Consider the following 20,263-nt stretch of genomic DNA (forward strand, 5'->3'; position numbering starts at 1 on the left):
TTATGTCATGAATGTGTTCTTTATATCTGGTCTTGAATGTTCTTCCTGTTTGTCCGAAATATTTCAGTAGAAAATCTAAACATTTCATTTGATGAATTCCACTTCTTTTATACTTCCGTACTTCTGTACACGGAACACAATACAAAATATACTAAAGCCACAGCCACAAATAGATAAGTATAATAGAAGTGGAATTTATCAAATGAAATGTTTAGATTTTCTACTGAAATATTTCGGACAAACAGGAAGAACATTCAAGACCAGATATAAAGAACACATTCATGACATAAAAAGTAACAATAGTAACTCAGGATCTTCAAGCCATATATTGAACACCGGACACAGGTATGGCACAATAACAGACACCATGGAAACCATAACAATGGGAACAAAATGAAAATATCTAAATACGCTTGAGAAATACCATATTTACAAAACTAGTAAAGGAGATTTACATATGAATGACACCAACATCAACACACACAATTCTATATTTGAAATACTATACAAAATTACACAACATAACACTGCACCCTCCCCCATCTCTCCCCACTCCTCACAACCAGGGCATATAAATACAGGAACAAACACACCGCGTCCGCACTAGTAAAGACAACATCACGCGCTGTGGAGGAAGCATGCAAACCAGGGGCATATGAAAGTCATAACTGAAAAGTAGGCTACGAACGTGAGAGGCAAGCTGCCGAGACAAAACACCCTGGACAGACATACATTTATGAAAATGGACGACACCCCGTGTGAGGTGAAATAATATGATATAATGTGGTGCAATATTGATGGACGATAAATAATGGACTTTAAGTTGAACAATTGCAACGGGATGCTAAAATGCAGAATTCAAAAAGTCCATTGAAATTTCAACATGAAATTCTTAAAAACATTTTTCATCATGAAATGTTCTGTAGATAGCAACAGTTGTGTTAAGATACCAAATTTGAGAGAATAACAATATATACTGAATGCTTCTGCTTTTATTCCTTTTCCTTTCATTATTTTTTCTTCCCTTTTCATTTTTCTCTTTATTAATAATTTTAACTTTTTCCCCTTGTTAATACTTTATTATCGATCTTTATGCTTAGTGTCCCCATTTAGAGGAACATGTTATGTTGTTCATGGTATTTACTTCCATTTGGCATCTCTTGGTTCTTTCTTTCATTGATACTTTTTTTGTTAAGCTTATGTGTAGTTTGCCCTTGCAGTATGAGGAACATATCATACTTCATATCTTACTAAAAACAGTCACAACACAATAATCAGTAATATGTGTAAGTAGCTCTAGGAGATACTTTTGCTACATGTTTCAGCCTTCAAGAGGCTATCATCAGGCAAATACATTAAACTTTTTATTATTGAATTGCATGTCAAATATAAATTACAGTACTAAACTTCCAAATGTATACAGTGGTATAAAATGATATGAGTGGATATGAAATGTAAATTACAATAAAGGTTAAAGTCTTAAAATAACCATTTACATAGTCAAAAGTACAGTTAAAAGTTGTATATATTATGGTATTTGGAAGGTTGCATTTGTAATTGTAATATATGTAATGTTTATACGGACATATATACACAATGGCTGATGTGGTGTTCAGAAGCCCATTGTTATGTTGTATGTTATATATTATTTGATACTATTTGATGGGCACTCCATTGTGTAAATATCCGATCTGATGGAAAGATGGATTACAACTCATCCATCTCTCCATCAGATCGAACATTTACACAATGGAGTCACCCATCAAATAGTATCAAATATTATATAATAACATACAACATAACAACGGGCCTCTAATTTTACCAGATTTTCTGAGAAGTAGTGGGTCTGGAAAGGGGTTCACTAAGCCTCGTGAAGATAAATGATAGGCTACTTGAATGGAAAAGTAGCAGCTCCAGTCTAGAAAACTAAAAGTAATGGGTGTGGGAATTCATTGCGCTGACCACGCGACACCCTTTATTCACTAAAGTTGGCACTAACTTCGCTGACAAGTGGTCAGTCGGTCGGTATAGTTCACTTGCAGACTAAAGCCATGGAGTTTTTTTGTACCATTTTAATCTGAGGAATGTGGTATGTTTGACATCTCTAGGTTTTTCCTTATAACAGTACTTTTCTTTGTAGCTTCATTTATATTATGCCCATGTAACGTGAGGAATATACCGCATAGTTCATGGTAGTTGCTTACATTTAGCACTACTCTGCCCTTGGACTCACATTTTGTTGCTGTGGTTCTGATCATGATGGTCTAGAGGTAATGCTCTAGACCCATATTTGGGAGCTGCTCTGTTTGACTCTCAGCCTGAACACCAGCTGTCCTGACTGAGGTTCTTTTGTGTTTTTCCATAGTCTTTTGAGGAAAATGCCAGGATAATAACTTGAGACCATGACTGCTTCCTTCAAATTCTTTTCCAGTTCATTAGTCATACTACCATATGATGCTATACAGTAATCTGTACTGAAAGTGCTGCTGTTAAATAACCAGCATAAATGTCACTGTGATTGCTATGAAATATTTGAAGGTTACATACTTTTTTGGTCACAGTCCCATTACTTTTCTTGTGGAGGAAAGAATGGGAAAAGAAATTGGCCTGGACTGGAACCAATAAACAAATTTCTGAGGGTTGAGACTCCAAGAGGAACTTTTTGTTTTTATCTTATTTTTGACATTTCCCTGTTTGGGAGAAACATATTGAGACAAAAAGAGAGATGAATGGGTTTGGCTATTATATTTTTTTATTTTTATTGTTTGTATCCTGTTGTGTAAGTACAACCAATAATACAAATTCGGCTGTCAGAGCAATAATTTCTTATTAATTTCGGTTACACTATATGTTTTGACCTTTATAGGGTCATCTTCAGGTGTTTCCAGTTACACATTATTAATTATTAGATTGCAACGTGAGATCCCTTTATTCCTACCTTCATACACAGGCCATAAAGTGGCTACACTTGTGTTTATTTACATACTGTTTAGTGGATATTGACTCATGTGAGACTAAGCATTGAACTTGACAGTTTTTTCGATTAAGCTAAAATTAATTTTAGAATTGATTTTAAATTAAATAAGAAGGAATTAAAAAATTGGTAAGCTATGATCGGATTTGTATCTAGAGCTGAAGCGGACCTTACTTGGGCTTCTCAAATTCTTCTGTTATTTGTTGTGCCACCTCAATATGCTGTAATTACCAGGCTCAGTGTTCTTGAGGACTAATGATGTTATTTTTATACATTCTTCTGTAATGACTGGATCGATCTATAATAATTTATATGTTTTAGTAATAATGTATTATAACTTAAAATTGGTTTACCAAAGGCTACTTCAATTAGTACAACCGTCCATTAGTACTTACTGTTAATATTGTTTTCTTATATTTTTTGTTTCTCATGGTATACTTATTGCTGCGTGGTCTATACTTCTGCAGGTTGTTGTATTTCAAGGTTTCTAGCTCATTGTCTCAGGATATAGGGAAGGGGGTTGGGGGGAAGGGAGGGTATTAGGGGGGTGGAGTAGGGGGAAGTTGATGGACTAGTGTGGAGGTTCGTAGAGGGTTCTAGGATTGGTAGGTTGTGTGTATTTGAATTTGCCTTTATTAAGATGTCATATATTGGGTTATAGGTGTCTGTCAATGCTTCATTCATTTGTAATCCCTGCTTAGGCAGCATATGTACAAGGGTCGTACTGAAAGTCATTAGCAACAATTTTTTGTAAAGTAACATGCTTTATTATTGACAAACAAAATACACCACCTCAATCTACAGACCTTTCTTTATTTTTCCACATAATCGTCACTTCTTTGTACACATTTCTCCCAGTGTTATGGGAGTTTGAAAATTCCCCTTCTGTAAAATTCCGTTCCAGCCATCCAAAGACACTGACGCACTGCTTTCTGAATTGCCTCCCTTGTCTCAAAACGTCCACGCAGCTGATCCTTCACAAATCCGAAAAGATGGTAGTCGGAGGGTGCCAGATCAGGGCTATAGGAGGGGTGTGGAAGAACTTCCCACCCCATCTTTGCAATTGCAATTGTACCGAGTTTTCATCTGGTCACTGGCGAGTTTCAGGTGTTGTCAAGCATAATTGTGTATGTCGTATAGGTGATCCACCAAGTCTGCTGCATAATCGGTTGTGGGTAGTTCCTTGTCTGGGGTTACCCCAAAAAGCAGTCGGAGTTCTTGTCCTAACACTAGGCTAGCAGGGGTCAAGCCCGTAGTGTCGTGAGTGGATGCCCTGTAAGCTAGGAGAAAGAGGTGTAACCTCTCATCCCAGTCCCTCTGGTGGGATGTGACGACCTTCCGCAAGTGCTCCTCGATGGTTTTAATGTAGCACTCCTCCATGCCATCCGACTGTGGGTGCAGGGGCATGATGCGCACCTTGCTCACTCCCGGGCGTTGCAAAACTTCTTGCAGCAGATGAGACTCGAAATTATGGCCTTGGTCACTGTGGAACTCCCGAGGTATGCTGAAATGGCAGAAAAAGTTGGCAACCAGTACTTCCGCTATTGTCGACGCTTCCTGATTTGGAATGGCGTACACTTCTGGCCACTTGGTAAAGTAGTCCATAGCGATCAGTAGATATTGGTTTTTTTGGTCGCTTTGTAGGAAGGGCCCTGCGATATCAATGGCTATTCTCTCGAAGGGAGCCCCGACATTATACTGGTGCATTTGCCCATGATTCCTGGTCTGAGGTCCCCGGCTGGCTGCACATGTGTCACATTGTCGACACCATTTCTCAATATCGCCTCTTGCTTGGAGCCAGTAGAATCTCTGCCCAACCTTATTCAGAGTTTTGTTAACACCCAAATGACCTCCTGATGGCCCACCATGTAGTTCGCTCAGAATGTCCTTCACCCTACTCCAAGGAATAATTATCTGGTCTACTTGACATCTTCCATTGGTGGATTCCCAGTTGTGCTCTAGTATGCCGTTTCTCATAGCGAGCGATTTCCATTGGGCCGAGTAGCTTTTGTATGTGGGATTCCGATCCATGATATCTTTCCATTCCAGTCGTTGTCCGGTTTCTATTTCCTGTAGACTAGGCTCTGTCTGGGTCGTTTAGCTGTTCCTCTCTTAGGGTAACCGGGTCTCAGCCAGCTGCCAGTAGGGTTCCAATAACGTGTATTTGCTTTACATCTGCCTGTGTCTCAACTTTGTGGCAGTGTGCCCATTGCTCTTGGCAGGGTTGTCGAGAAAGGGCATTGGCGTTGTTATGTTTCCGGCTTTGACGATGCTCAGAAGTAAAGTTGTACTCTTGTAGGTGCTGAATCCAGTGTGCAGTTTGTCCTTCTAAGTTCTTGAAACTCATGAGCCAGGTAAGCGCAGAGTGGTCCATTCGCAGATTGAACTGTTGTCCATATAGATACTTGTGGAAATGTTCCAGCGTCCTCACTATGGCAAGTAGTTCTCGTCGGGTGACGCAGCAGATTCTCTCTGTTTTGTTTAGCATCTTGCTGAAGTAAGCTATGACACGCTCTTGTCTGTCCTGTATTTGAGAGAGTACTCCTTCAATTCTGACATTACTTGCATCTGTGTCCACGATGAACTTCTCTCCTGGCTGTGGTTAGGCAAGAATTGGGGCGGCACACAGGGCTGTCTTAAGCGTTTGGAAGGCGGCTTCAACGTTTGTGGTCCACTGAAAGGATTGCTTTTGCTCACTGAGTTTGGTTAGTTAGTTTTCTAGTGAGTTTAGCATTTGTCCTCAGCCTCTAACAGAAATGAATACCAGGAATCTTCCTGGGGGGTTAGAGGGCTGCCGACGTGTAAAGCTGACAACCTTACTGCCATCTGTGAGCTGACTGTCTAGAGAAAATATGGGAGTCTTGATGTCTCACAACCCTATGGGTGTTCACGGCCTGTTACAGGGATAGCTTTACCTTTACCATACCTTGTACCTTTTCTTTCCACGTGTAGTGTTTTCATGGTCTGATCCATGGTATCATGGGCAAATTTTGAGCTTTGTCCACATGTTTTTATTTCTCTAATATGTTCTTTATACCTTGTTTTGAAAGTATGTCCTGTTCTATATATCTAAGGGGGCAATCCTTGAGTATCTGATAAACCCCACTTAAGCTATACAGGGTGTTTCACAACTTTAAGGCATAACTGCAGGAGGTGATTTCCTAGGTCTTTGTGATCAAAAAAGTTCATATAAACATGTGTCCGATTTTGGACGGTTACAGAGTTATGGCCGTTTTTTCATTCCCATACACGCCTTCGCGTGAACCGCGTCTATCATCTGGCGGGTCACTATTTTTAGCCAGCTACAGACAGAGCGTTCTCGTTATCTCGACACTTGAGAGGTACCTAAGGCATGGTGGGTTGGTATGTCTGGCCATGGCTAGTGTGGCGGCTACTGGTGTTCAGAACAATTCTCATCTCGGTGCGTCTGTTATGTTCACGATGCCATTTACATTTTCATTGGAGGAGTATGCAGATATGATTTATGTGTGCGGGTTTTGTGACAGTAACTCGGTTCTTGCCATAGTTGAATATCAGCAATGGTTTCCAAATCGTAGAATACTAAACCGGAGAGTGTTTACTGGAGTTTACCAGGCATTGCGAGATACCGGTAGACTTCCTGACGTTCGTATTGCAGCCGAGCGTGGTGTTAATGAAGGCATCAATGAAGAAGGCATTGTTCGTAAGGTACACCGCAGTCAACGTATGAGTACATGAAGAATTGCCAGCCAGGCCTCCAGACTTAAGCCCACTGGATTATTGTGTGTGGGGATGGATGAAAGAACTGGTTTACAATGTGAAGGTGGCAATGTGAGATGCTTTGCTCGGTTGCATTCTGGACGCCGTTAACCACATAAGAAACAGCCAGCTGAAGCTGCTACGTGCTACCCGCGCGGTTCACAACCGAGCGGTAGCCTGTGTTGTGGCCGGTGATGGCATTTTCGAAAATCAGCTTTAAGCACCAATCAATTCAAATTAAAGATAATTTCACGAAGTTAACTTTACATTAATACTTTAAATGTATCATGTATTATGCTGGTTTATTATTTTGTTCCATTTATTGTCAGTAATTGTTACCTTCTGTTCTGAGTTTAAAACCGTCATAACTCCATAACCATCCAAAATCGGACACATGTTTATATGAACGTTTTTGATCACAAAGACCTAGGAAATCACATCCTGCAGTTATGCCCTAAAGTCGTGAAACACCCTGTATATGTCAGTTATTCTACCCCTTTTACATGGTGATTTATTATGTTACTAATCTTAAATATGACTGGTTTATTTTGCGTCTTTAATGTAGCCTTGTGTTGGGCACCACTTTTTATAACTGCTCTTATTTTGTTTTTTCCCTCCCACTCACTCCTTGTCTACAGTTGGGTGCCACATGATCTTATAACCACGTCGAGGGTATCGGGAGTGGTGTGAGGATAGAAACAGGAATAATGTTCAGGTTGCGAACATGAGAATTCCACTCAGGGCTTAACAGACCCTGCTCTGATGAGAGAGGGTATTTTGAACAAGTCCCTGGACCACACTCTACTAGTATAACGATGAACTTTGTTTATTTTTGACAGCATTACATAATATTACATGAATCAGTCATGTTAGCCTGTTACAACTACTCTGGTGCACAACTGTACTGTTCACCACAACAATGAATACACTGAATACAACGAACACAGTAATACATACTCACCGAATACACACTCTGCTCTGTGCCGTCTGACATCGGCCTTTAAATACTTTTAATTCCAGTCTGCAGCCACCTGCTTACGCTTGTTCCTCCCTTGTGGATTTCTTATACCCTGAAGTTGGAGGCGATATGTTCCTCTGAAATGTCAGTTAACACAGTATTCATATGGTGCCACATTCCAGAAGATGGCATTCATCATACTCTCTGCTGTACAAACCTCAAATCTTACAACTTTGTGATTGTTCCTACATGAGGGCCAAACTATATAAAATGACACATTTGTCTTTTTGTATTGTGTGTGTATTATTTGTGGGTGACTTTTTCTTTTCCTTCTTCTTGATCTATGGAAGGTACTTGTAATTTTTTAATTTTGAGCTACAATTTCTCTTTATTTGTTTTTATTTTCTTTAGCGATCTTGTGTATATTCATTCAGTTATATAGGTGGTTGATAACTGATTTCTTATTCGCATATAGGTGATGGGCTGTATTATGTAGTATGATATCTGTGGAGGTAGATTTCCTGTATATCTTGAAATTCAGCTCATTTTGGTTCTTTGTGATTGTTAAATCAAGGTAATTTATCTTATTTTGAGTTTGTTGCTTCATAGTGAATTTAAGTTTAGGGTGTATTGCATTAAATTCCTCTAGTGCATTGATAATGTTTGTTTTCTGTACGTTATATACGATTAGAATGTCATCCACATATCTATCGTAATCTGTAATTTGATGTTTTCTTAAAATAAGTGCAATTGATGTATGTTCTAAGTGCTGTAAGTATACATCTGCTAAAATAACCAATGTTCGTGTTCCCATTGCTGAAACTTCATTCTGCGTATAATGTTGTGGTGTATAGACCCATTGCTAAGCAGTGAATCTGTAAACATCGGCCATTGCTAGGTAACATCTGCAACATGCACTCAACAATGGAAGTACGGCGTTTTCTGTGTGGTCCGCACCATGACTTTTGCAGTGCAACAGTGAGGTAAACACTCATCTAGAACAATAGAGGGGCTGTGTTTTCTGTGTGTTTGGTGTGGAGGCTATTTAGTGATGGTTGCAGGCTCATACCCATGTGGAGGCAGGGTTGAATACCTCCGCTGTGACCCTAGGAGTCGTAGGAGGTGACGAAATTGGAGGTCTCGAGTCTGAGGCCGTAAAATATGGTTGCTAGTCCTGCACTGGCAAGGGCCAGCAGCATATACGAGGGGGAGGGGGGGACCCAAAAATAACCGGAACCGACCTGTTGCACGCGCATGCTTTGTAGTTACGAGTTGTGCTGCTAGGTGGTGTTAGCTGGGGGTCTCCCGCGACTGTTAGTGAGCTGGCGTCAGTCTGAGTTAAGTGGTTTGTCTGTGGTGCTCTGTTGTGTGCGTTCCTGTTTCAACCCTTTGGCGATTAGTGAGATGGCCGACCAGAAGGAACAAAGAGTGTGCGTGAAATTTTGCTTTCTGTTAGGGAAAACTGCAGCCGAGACTGTTGGGATGCTTCGGCAAGCCTTTAATGATGATGCTTTGGGGAAATCACAGGTCTACGAGTGGTTTTCCCGTTTCAAATCTGGCAACATGTCAACAGAAGACATGCCACGCCCCGGGCGTCCTTCGACAGGAAGAAATGACGAAAACATTGCCAAAATCAAACGTGCAATTGATGAAGATCGTCGAAAGACCATTGACCAACTTTCTGAGGAAACGAACATCTCATGGAGCACGGTCCAGCGAATTTTAACCGAAGGTTTGCACATGAGACGGGTGTCTGCAAAATTTGTTCCTCGCTTGCTCGGAGATGACCAAAGAGAAAACCGCGTGAATGTTTGCCGCGACTTGAAGAGTGAAGTGCAGAACGATCCAGAATTTCTTAAAAGAATTGTGACTGGCGATGAGTCTTGGTGCTACGGGTACAATCCAGAATCAAAACAATCATCAAGCCAGTGGAAAATTCCAACTTGACCACGACCGAAGAAAGCGCGTCAAGTGTGATCCAATGTGAAAACAATGTTGATTTGTTTTTTTGATGTGAATGGCATTGTCCACAAAGAGTTCGTTCCGCCAGGACAAACAGTGAACCAACATTTTTACCTGGATGTGTTACGAAGATTACGAGAGAGTGTGCGACGAAAACGGTCCGAAATGTGGAGAAATGGGAACTGGTTGCTTCACCACGACAATGCTCCAGCCCACACAGCTTTGACGGTCCGACAGTTTTTGACAAGCAACAACATGGTGATTGTGCCTCATCCACCTTACTCACCCGACCTGGCTCCGTCGGACTTTTTTTTGTTTCCACGGATGAAGAGAAGTCTGAAAGGAAAGCGATTCCGTGATGTGGATGAAGTCAAAGAAAACACGCTAAAGGCTTTGAACAGTATCCATCCTCAAGAATTCCAGCACTGTTTTGAGCAGTGGCAAAAGCGTTAGGACAAGTGCATTAATGCACATGGACAATACTTTGAAGCGGACTAATATACAGTTCAATAAAAATGCAAAAATAAATTCCAGTTATTTTTGGGTCCCCCCTCGTACAAAAGACAGACCCATCTCTGATCAGAGAGGATGCCTAACGAAAACAAGACCATAACTGTCAAAGAGTAATAAATATCAGGTCATGAGCCCCAGATGGGGTTCGACACCAGGACTTACTGACTGACTGTCAGTCACAATGTTACTTTGACTTTGGCAGTTTCCAGGCTTTAAGTGACAGTGACAAAGTGGAGAATCCAGGAGGGTTCAGCAGGTGAGAGTACAAGGATGAGAATGGAGCATGTGATTTGAATACTTTATTTATGTGTAATATTTAGAGTGTGTGACTCAGTGAGACTGTGCTACTTTCTGTCTTAAGATCATTGCCAGGAGATGACTAGTGAAGAGGGAGAACCCTAGTGCATGTACAATGTTGAAATGGAAAGTGTGTAAATAAGCAGTAGCACTGTATTTCCTGTATTTAAGTTTGCTTAAGAGAGTCTGTAACCAAAGTGCCAATGAATCCAATCATCTGAACTAGAACCTGTTATTTCATCACGTGTACCACCCTACACATGACAGTATTGCTCATTAATCTGTATGTAATTCTATCTAACACAACTAGGAGCTTTAATATTTATTTTTTCTTTATTCCCTTCACATTATTTCTATTCAGAACTTTGTTTATTATGAAGATACTGTATTGTGAGATGTGGCGCCATGTAGATTTTGTGTGAACAGACATTTCAGAGGAACGTATCGCCTCCATCTTCAGGTAGAAAAATATATCACCTGCTCACACTGGTTCCTCGCTCATGGATTTTTCTACCCTGAACATGGAGGCCATATGTGTCACTTGTGAGGCGTAACTGCAAAATTTTCATGCCGTAGGCATGCTTATGAATATTAATATGAAGAAAAAATGCTTTGTTTAAAATTAGACTTATTTATTCAAATTTTAAGCACAAACCTTCAATCCCCTTCAAAGTACTCTCCACTTACACTAATACACTTGTCTAGTCTTTTATTCCATTTTTCAAAACATTGTCTAAATTCATCTTTTGAGATGCTTGACAGTGCCTCCGTCGTTTTTTCCTTTCATGTCTCTTTTCATTCGAGGAAACAAAAAAAAGTCGCACAGGGCAAGGTCGGGTGAGTATGGAGGGTGAGGAACAGGGGTCATACCATTTTTGGTCAAGAATTATCGTACAGAGAGGGCTGTGTGAGCAGGGGCATTGTCATGATGGAAAAACCAGTCACCCGACTGCCACAAATCTGGCCGCTGAGCTCCAAGTCACTCCCGACAGCTCCACAATTTCTTCAATGGTTCGTTGTCAATCTTCCTTGATGACTTCACAAATTTTTTCAACATATTCATGTCTTCAGGCCATGGAAGGACGACCAGAACGAGGTTTGTCATCAATTGACATTTCACCATTTTTGAAATGGGAAAACCACTCAAACACTTGAGTTTTTCCCATAGCATCGTCCTTGTACGCCGTTTTTAACATTTCAAGAGTTTCTGTTCCACTTTTCCCCAGCAAAAAGCAGAATTTCACCGCCGCACGCTGTTCACGAAAATCAGCCATTGCAAAAACGATGATCACACAAAACAGTTGTCACTATAAACTCTGCCGAAACTAGTCCTTACCTTCTGAAGCAACAGTAGTCGGCTTATCGACTCAGGAATGTTAGCTCTATGCGCTCATAGCGGCAAAACACGGTACTACAAAAGCTCTGCCCACAAAAAAATTAGCTCAGTTTCTTTTGGGTACCCCATCGAATATCAGATGGCACTACAATTGTACTCACATCTGAAGTTTGTGAACTGCCATGTTCATAGGGATTAAAGAGTATGGCAGGGATACTTGATAGCTTGCAGCAGTAACAATTGGTGTATAAATCTTAGTTATGTGAGTCTAGAAGTAATATAATAATAGAATTAATTTTTAAATTTGTTATGTATAAAAATCATATGTAGGGAAGATTGCAGTCTCATAGTCACTGTTGTGAGAACTCTCATCCAACATTATACATAATGTTTCAAATCAGTGGTGCAAAATTAAACTTTGCAGATGAGTATCTGAGCAAAACATGGCAAGGCAAATCACATGGTTCACCATTGCGAGTGCTTGACATGTGCTGTGGGAAAGGAGGTGATTTGCTCAAGTGGCGGCGAGGCAACATCACTCACCTAGTGTGTGCTGATATTGCAGAAGTGTCAGTGGATCAGTGTCAGGCCCGTTACAATGAATTGCAGAATCGGAGCAAGAATGAACGGGGGTTTGCTCCTGTCTTCACAGCAGAATTCCTTTCTGCTGATTGTACAAAGGTTAGTTCCTGTTTTATTAAGTCACTTCTTATGTATGTTTTAAATCTGATAACATTCAGTTCATCTTTGGTGGCATTAGTGATAGTCTGTTTTTTAACTCCCACAAACAGTTTATTTAAAGCATAGTTATCATGAATGGTGGAAGGGTTGAATTGCAGAATATAAAGCGTGTTTTGTTTTTGTCTCAAAAACTGTTGTGACAAACAGTATGACCATTAAATCTTGTTTCAAGTAAATTTTACCACCAAAATTACAGTTAATTTTTTAGTTCAGTTCTCAAGTTGCTCTTTGATTTGTTTTTTGATGGTTTCTTATGACCAGTGCAAGGAAATGCCTATGAACTGAGTAACAGACTGACTGTGGTTAGCATCTTGAATGATTGATTAGTGGTGGATTCTAAAGGGTTCTGATGATGGTATATAACATTCAGAATTAATGGGGTTTTGGACTTTGTCCATCGTTCAGTATTCTGAAAACTAGAGAATACAACATCTCTGAAATAGGGTCTGTTTCCATCCTCAGAGGGGGGGGGGGCAGCTACTCTGTTTGGCCCCGTAGAAAGAGGTATGGTTTTAGTAATGGCAGTCTTTCATATCAGTTGTTATGTAGTCTTGCTTGAATGATCAGATTGAGGTTGCCTGACCTTGAGAAGAAAATGCAAATGGTAGCTGAACATGTTTTACACAGCAGTCTGTACTATTGTTTATTGTGTACAACTCACTGCATGGACAAAGGACATTAGTTCTCTTTGTATTTCTGTTCCCATAAGATCATTCACAAGTCTTTTATGTTCTCATTTACAGTATGAAATTCAGTTGGTGAAATATACACCTGAACAGTGGATCTTTCTGTATGATGTTTGTGATAAAAATAAATTGTATAAAAAGGTTCACCACATTTCCCAGAGTTCCAATTTCATCAGCAGTCCTCAGATTGGTTAACAAAATGCAGTCATCTGGGTCTTTTGTAGACAAAAAATACACTGTGTAAGATACTGTACAACGCAAAAAAAAAAAACTTGATGAAGTTGGAGTCAGATTAGAATGTTTGTCTAGCAGATGCATGGTATGATTAGCTCGCCAGGCACAGGTCTTGATGACACCAGTGTTGAAAGCATTTAAAGTGTTGCATCTGCTGCCATATAAAATTAGGCAGGTTGAAGTAGTTGATAGCGATCATGAGAAAACACATTTCTGTGCCTGGTTTTTGCAGGCAGTACATGACAGCATTCTTGACCCAAAACTTAACATTTTCTACAGAAAAAGCATTGTTTTGTCTGATTAGGTATATCGATATTGACCATAATGCTGTTAAGTGTTATAGTGTCTAGACATGGGGTTTGGATTGGGAATTGAATTTATTGGGCTCTTGAAACTCATAGCTACAATTATAGTGCTGTTGCTAATTTACACACTTAACAGTTCACTGCGGCATGCACTAAGTCTTCTACGTCTTCGCTAGGTGTCGCTACACAACAACTTCCAACAATGGGGATGCCTCTGTGCTCACACCTCTGCCAGGGGGCGACTGTCTCACAACAACCTGAGACTTGGACTGGTTTGTCTCCCTCTGTACTAACTATCAGTTTCAGTTCCAGTTCCCTGTATGTAGCCTCGGAATGGACCGCACGGAAAACTCAGCTGCAGCAGTTGTTTGTTTGCATTTTTGTGTTCGTCTTGCATGTGACATAACTTGCTAAATATTTACCAGAGCAAAACTGTTCCTAGCAGAAGTTGTAGAGAATAATTAAACATGCATTTTTTCATGACTCTTATTGGTTTTTGAGATGACAAAAGTGAGCTGATGTTCCATAATATCATTACACTATGTAGAGATTTACGAACTTTTTCCATCATGCAGCAGTGTCAGAAATGTTGTTTGGTTTGATACAACTTGGGGCAGGGATATTCACATAATCCCACACGGTACATGAAATCCAAGAACTCTCATTTCAATGTGTTTCTGTGAAAGGGTATAGAAAATTGTCTATTTGATTGTGTTCCTTCTGTAAAAGTAAAGGTTAAGTTATCTCTGGGCTTAATTAGTTAAGCAGCATGACATGAAGATGTATGGATAAGTGGAGGTATAGCTCCACTATTCCTAATCTTGGCACAAGATGGGCATGAGTGGTTCAGCTTCATGCTCCTGCTTTTTTACTTATTGGAAACAGGCTCCCCCACCAGTACCCATTCTGTAGGAGGCTGAGTGGGCCTCAAGGCTGGTCTCAGTGTCATGGAAAGAAGACAGAAATCTCTTGCCCCTCCTGCCAGGTATTGAGCACTGATACCTTGGTCATCCAGCCTAGTTGCTGAACCAACTGAGCGATCCCAGCTTCCATTCGTCTCTACAAATAAGAAATACAGACAGGTGTATTATTATTCTCATCTGCAATTTTGGATGGACTGAGGAGGAAGCATATTTCTAAGTGCTGTTACAGCATTCACCTGGATGGATGAAGGAAACCCATGGAAAACCTCATGAAGGATAGCTGGTGTCTCAGCTAATATTTGAATTAGACACATCATGAATGTAAATTAGAAGTGTCAACTTGCTCAGTTAGATGTTTTGTTCCACCAACATTAGAATAATTTCAAGTTCAGTAATTTGATTCACTGGCTTCAACATGTGAAAGAATTTGACATCTGTGGTGTAGCTTGAAATGAGACAGTCAAGAGGAAAGCGGTACAGAAGCATTTGTGAGAGACTGTTGGTTAGGCAACTTACTCTGTTTCAGGTTTTAGCCATTCTTATTGGTGTATAATTATGTATGAATAAAAACGTAAAAAATAGTATATACAGAACTATAATTTTGCCTGTGGTTCTGTATGGGTGTGAAACTTGGTCTCTGACATTAAGGGAGGAACATAGGCTGAGGGTGTTTGAGAACAGGGTGTTGAAAATATTTGGCCTGAAGAGATATGAAGTGACAGGAGGTTGGAGAAAACTGCATAATGAGGAGCTTCATAACTTGTACTCTTCTCCAAGTATAATTAGAATAATCAAGTCAAGGAGGATGGGGTGGGCAGGTCATGTAGCATGAATGGGGGAAACGCATGTGTATAGGATATTGGTGGGAAAGCCAGAAGGAAAGAGACCACAGGGAAGACCAAGGCGTAGGTGGGTGGATAATATTAGAATGGATCTTAGAGAGATAGGATGGGATGGTATGGATTGGATAGATCTGGCTCAAGATAGGGACAAGTGGAGGGCTCTTGTGAACATGGTGATGAACCTTCGGGTTCCATAAAACATTGGGGAATTCTTGAGTAGCTGCAGAATTGGCGGCTCCTCCAGAAGGGCTCAGCTCTATGAGTAAATAAGTAAGTAAGTAAATTATGTATGAATAAATGCACTATCAGGGCACTGATTGCAATCTGTCTTCCTACCAGACCAGACATAATACACGTAAAATAAGGTACCTGTCAAATAATATAAAAAAACCAAATAAAACTGCATGCATACTAACGGGCATCCAAGTAGTTAACCAACTTCATACGTGTATATGGCAAGAAAATTATGATCATATGTCCGCAAAAACAAGAAATATAACATAACAATACAATTGCAGCAATATACAAACTAAGACATATTACACACAAAACATTCAATTAAATTTTAATTGTATAACTTATTCCTTTAAAATATCTTTATCTTTTATTGTATTTTATATTTTGTATTATTATATTGTGATATATTTGTCAAGAATCCAGCACTTTTGCACCAATCACATAAAATGCAGTTCACTGGTTTGAGAATGTGGTAATTGTCTATTTGCCTGATGATGGCTTTCTAAAAAGCTGAAATATGTAGCTAAATACTATTAAACATTAACTGTTTTGTTGTTGTGTTGTGATTAATAAAGAATTTTACATAGCTATATTGTTCAGTGCATATACTGTTATCTTTGCATTTCATATTCTGTACTTGTCACAATCGCCAGAGCATCTACAAATAAGATTATGTTTAAAATAAAGTACTTTATTAAAACATATTTGATCACCTGCAGTTAATCTTTATGACTCTGTCGATGTAAATATTAAGACAAAAAAAATATATAAATTTCCATTTAATCTGGCCAGGCACAAGAAGAGGGATGTAAATGTCCTGTGTGGTGAAGGTTAACTGTACAAGAAATGAACATTAAAACTTTTCAGGAAAATTTAATTTAGATTTATGTCAAGGCTGATTTCTGCCATGTGACATCTTGATTACATCTTTTAAGATAGCAGTCGCCTGAAAATTCAAATCTCTTGTAGGTTTATTTTGGGCAAGTGTAATTTGTAATCTCTACTTGACATGAAGCCCAGATAAAATTAATTGATTTTCTCAAAGACAGCTCACCATACAAAAAGTTGCAGATGACATTAAATAGAGATCTAATTAAGACCTGCATATTGCATTAGTGTTATTTTCTGAATATGTAACAAACAACAAGGAAGTATAAATTATAATTGTGTGGTGTGTGAATAGCTTTGCAGTAATGTTGGCCACTTAAAGCATGATTTGACTTTCGCCACTTTTTCTGTTTGTAGTCTCTTCAGACTGTATTAGCTAATTCAATTGCCTTCCTGTTGCCATTTGAGTGTGAAAATAATTTATATCTCTGACACTAAGACTGTATAGTCGGCTGCACCATAGCTCAAGTGGTTAGTTGCTGGCTTCCCACCATGGTGGCCCGGGTTCCATCCCGGGCCTTGTGAAGTGGGATTTGTGGTGGACAAAGTGGCGCTGGGGTGGGTTTTCTCTGAGTACTTTTAATTCCCCTGCCAATCTTCATTCCACTAAATTCTCCATCATCATAATCTCCTGGGCCAGGCTACAATAGGCCAATCAATGGCCGCCATGCCGAGTGAACCCAGTTGGACTCTACCCCCCACTAAGTAAATTTAAAAGAAAAAGACTGTATAGTCACTAATTGAAATCAAGGGTAATGTGATAGTGGCCTCCGTAGTCTAGAGGTAACGTTCCCACCCCATGACTCATACGCGGGTTCAAATACCCGACGGAGGTCGAATTTTTAAGGGCGGAAAAATTCAGAGAACAAGTCCTCCAGGAGGGACTTTAAGCCATGGGTCCCATGTCGTAGCTTTACAGCACGTAAAAGAACCTCATATCTCCAAAGGAGGTCACTGAGCCAAATTATGGACGTTTCCCGCCCAACAGCAGTCTCTAATACCTCTGGTAGATGGGGGAAGCATTATAGATACCTCTCAGCCAGTAGAGCCGGTCTCGCTGGCTGGGCGGACTGATGGTAAGCACCAGTATCGGTAGGATATAGAGACTGGTAGAAATCATAGAGGGAAGCACAATGGACCAATACAGGTCTAAGTGCATGGGGAAACCCACCCTCTCCAATAACTAACTAAGGGTAATGTGATCTGTAAAACTGAAAAGAAGGCATTTGGAAAATATATATCTATATCCAATTTGGCATACTCTTTTCCCCCCATTATGGAGCAGTCAAGTTTATCAACTCCAAGATAATTTTGTAACATCTGAAAAACCAAGGACCATCATAAATTCACCTGCTTGTAAAATTCCTAGCTGAAGTATGTTTGTTGTGAAGAAGAAACCATCTGGAATGCTCTGAAAACTTGGAAAGCAATAGTATGCAGAAAGTTTGTTGCACTTCTCTGCACAACTTTCAATTCAAGAAAATTATGAATGTTAGTTTGAGGGGTTAGAAATGAGATGAAATTAGATACTATACAAGGTTGGGCAAATAAGTTTTGTGAATATTTTTTTAAGAATTTATTTTAAGAGCTGCAGATATAGCAGCCTAGAATTTTCGAAGTACTCTTCCTCCAATTTTTTACAATGTTCCCAGTGTTCGGCCATTGTTTAAAACAGTTTTTAAAACCCTGAATAGGAGTGTCTGTCAGATTTTTTTTTTCCACAGATGATTTAATGGCCTAAACATCCAAGAAATGTTTTCCATTCATCCCACTCTTGAGTTTTGTAAACAGCCAAAAGTCAGCTGGAGCCAAGTCAGGATGATACATGGTGGAGATGCTTTTTCCTGCTGGAAACTGATACCTAAAGCGAGAATGTTCCAGCACATTGTCATGGTGAAGAATCAATGAGTGATCTCTCCACAACTCCCCTCTCTTGTGCCTCATGACATCAATAAGCCTTTTCAGCACCTACACACAGGATGTCTGATTAACAGTGGATTCTTCAGGTACAGATTCAAAGTGGAAGATACTCCTGATGTCAAAAAATCAGCTCAACATTATTTTGATCTTGGACTTTGACATCTGTTGCTTCTTTGGCTTGGAGGAGTTCTTCAATCTCCACTCCATGGGCTGGTGTTTGGCCTTGGGATCATACTGATAACACCATGTTTCATCACTAGTGATGACATGATCCAAAAAATTATCCTCTTGAATTTGTTGTGCAATGTCCATGCACAAAGTGAGATCTCTGTCCTTTTGTTCCTCCTCTAAGTTTCTCTGCTTGAGCTTCACTGCTAACTTTCTCATGCCAGGATCCTGTACTCAGATTTTTCTAACAGTCTGTTCATATCAAGCTTATCAGCTGTCATCCTGCTAATTAACTGGCAGTCAGATTACACAAGTTCTCAATTTTCCCGGTATTTTCATCCATTCAAATCATTACAGGAGCAACTTATCTTTCATCATATTTCACATCTCTGCCTTCTCTGAAACGTTTGTACCACTTAGAAACATTACTCTTGCGCATAGCAGATTCACCGTAAACTGTTTTTAACATGTTTAAAGTTTCACTTGGCAGTTTCTGCAGTTTGACACAAAATTTCACATTCACTTTTTATTCCATTGTACACTCGATTTTCGCATCTGAACAAAGTTCACAGTACATGGTAATCTAACAAGCTTCTGTTCAATGATACTGAATGCAGCTTATCAAAACTTTCTGTGTGAGCTGTGTGTTGTTGCATCACTCAACATTCCAAATAACAGCATTGAAAAATCATCCATCACAAAATTAAAAATGAGTGTCAAAACTTATTTGCCTGATGTTGCATGTAATAAATATTGCTTTCTATAATTGGTTATGTTCCTACTTTTAGGTCCGACTCCGGGAGAGATACAAAGATCCGTCCATGGAACTTGATCTAGTGAGCTGCCAGTTCTCATTCCACTATTGCTTTGAGAGCCTGCCTCAAGCAGAGACCATGTTGCTTAATGCTGCAGAGTGCTTGCGTCCTGGTGGTTACTTTATTGGAACTATCCCCGATGCATATGAAATTGTGTGAGTATATGCTGAATATTAGTGGATCCAGAATGAGAAAGTAAGATAAATTGAAACCGAAATGCATAAGTACAATTAAAAATAGTAGACACTTTATAGGACAGTTTGAATATAGGGCAGACTGTGGCTTAGAGAGAAACCCTGAAGATGATCTTCACATAACTCTTAATATGATTTTAATTAACGTTTATTATCCAGGACTAAGGCCTTTAAATATCAGGGATAGTGGCAGGATTTTAACTTATGGTAAGAGTGTTAGTATTAAATTGCTAAAATATTCTAGTGAAAAAGTCTTAAACTGAATCAATTCTGAATACTGTAGTGACAGTTTTATATTATTACACTGTTGTGTTCAGTAACATTCATAGATCTTTAAAATTACATAAAATATTTTATGTATAAAATGAAATACGTAGGGCAGTCAAAAAGTTCCCGGAATTCCCCTGCAGACGGAGAACGAGTGATAAGATAGCACACACACTGTTGTGGTGGGGAGCTCAGCATGTCTGTTCGCAGGCGCAACAGGTCTGGACAGGTTTCAGTGTGCAGTGTCGTTACTGTTCCTTAGAAT

The 20,263-nt window shown here is 39.6% G+C and overlaps 1 protein-coding gene across 2 annotated transcripts in view; it reads left to right on the forward strand.

The window, feature by feature from the left end:
• LOC111870433 (mRNA cap guanine-N7 methyltransferase) overlaps nucleotides 1-20,263 on the forward strand; it is a 44,252-nt gene that overhangs the window by 3,620 nt on the left and 20,369 nt on the right. For both annotated transcript variants that reach the window (XM_023862732.2, XM_023862733.2), the window contains 2 exons: nucleotides 12,203-12,459; nucleotides 19,511-19,692. In XM_023862732.2, the coding sequence (XP_023718500.1) occupies nucleotides 12,203-12,459; nucleotides 19,511-19,692 (439 nt within the window). The remainder of the gene's footprint in view (nucleotides 1-12,202; nucleotides 12,460-19,510; nucleotides 19,693-20,263) is intronic.

This window comes from Cryptotermes secundus, unplaced genomic scaffold (genome assembly GCF_002891405.2).
Source record: "Cryptotermes secundus unplaced genomic scaffold, Csec_1.0 scaffold1428, whole genome shotgun sequence".
NCBI classification, from domain to species: domain Eukaryota; kingdom Metazoa; phylum Arthropoda; class Insecta; order Blattodea; family Kalotermitidae; genus Cryptotermes; species Cryptotermes secundus.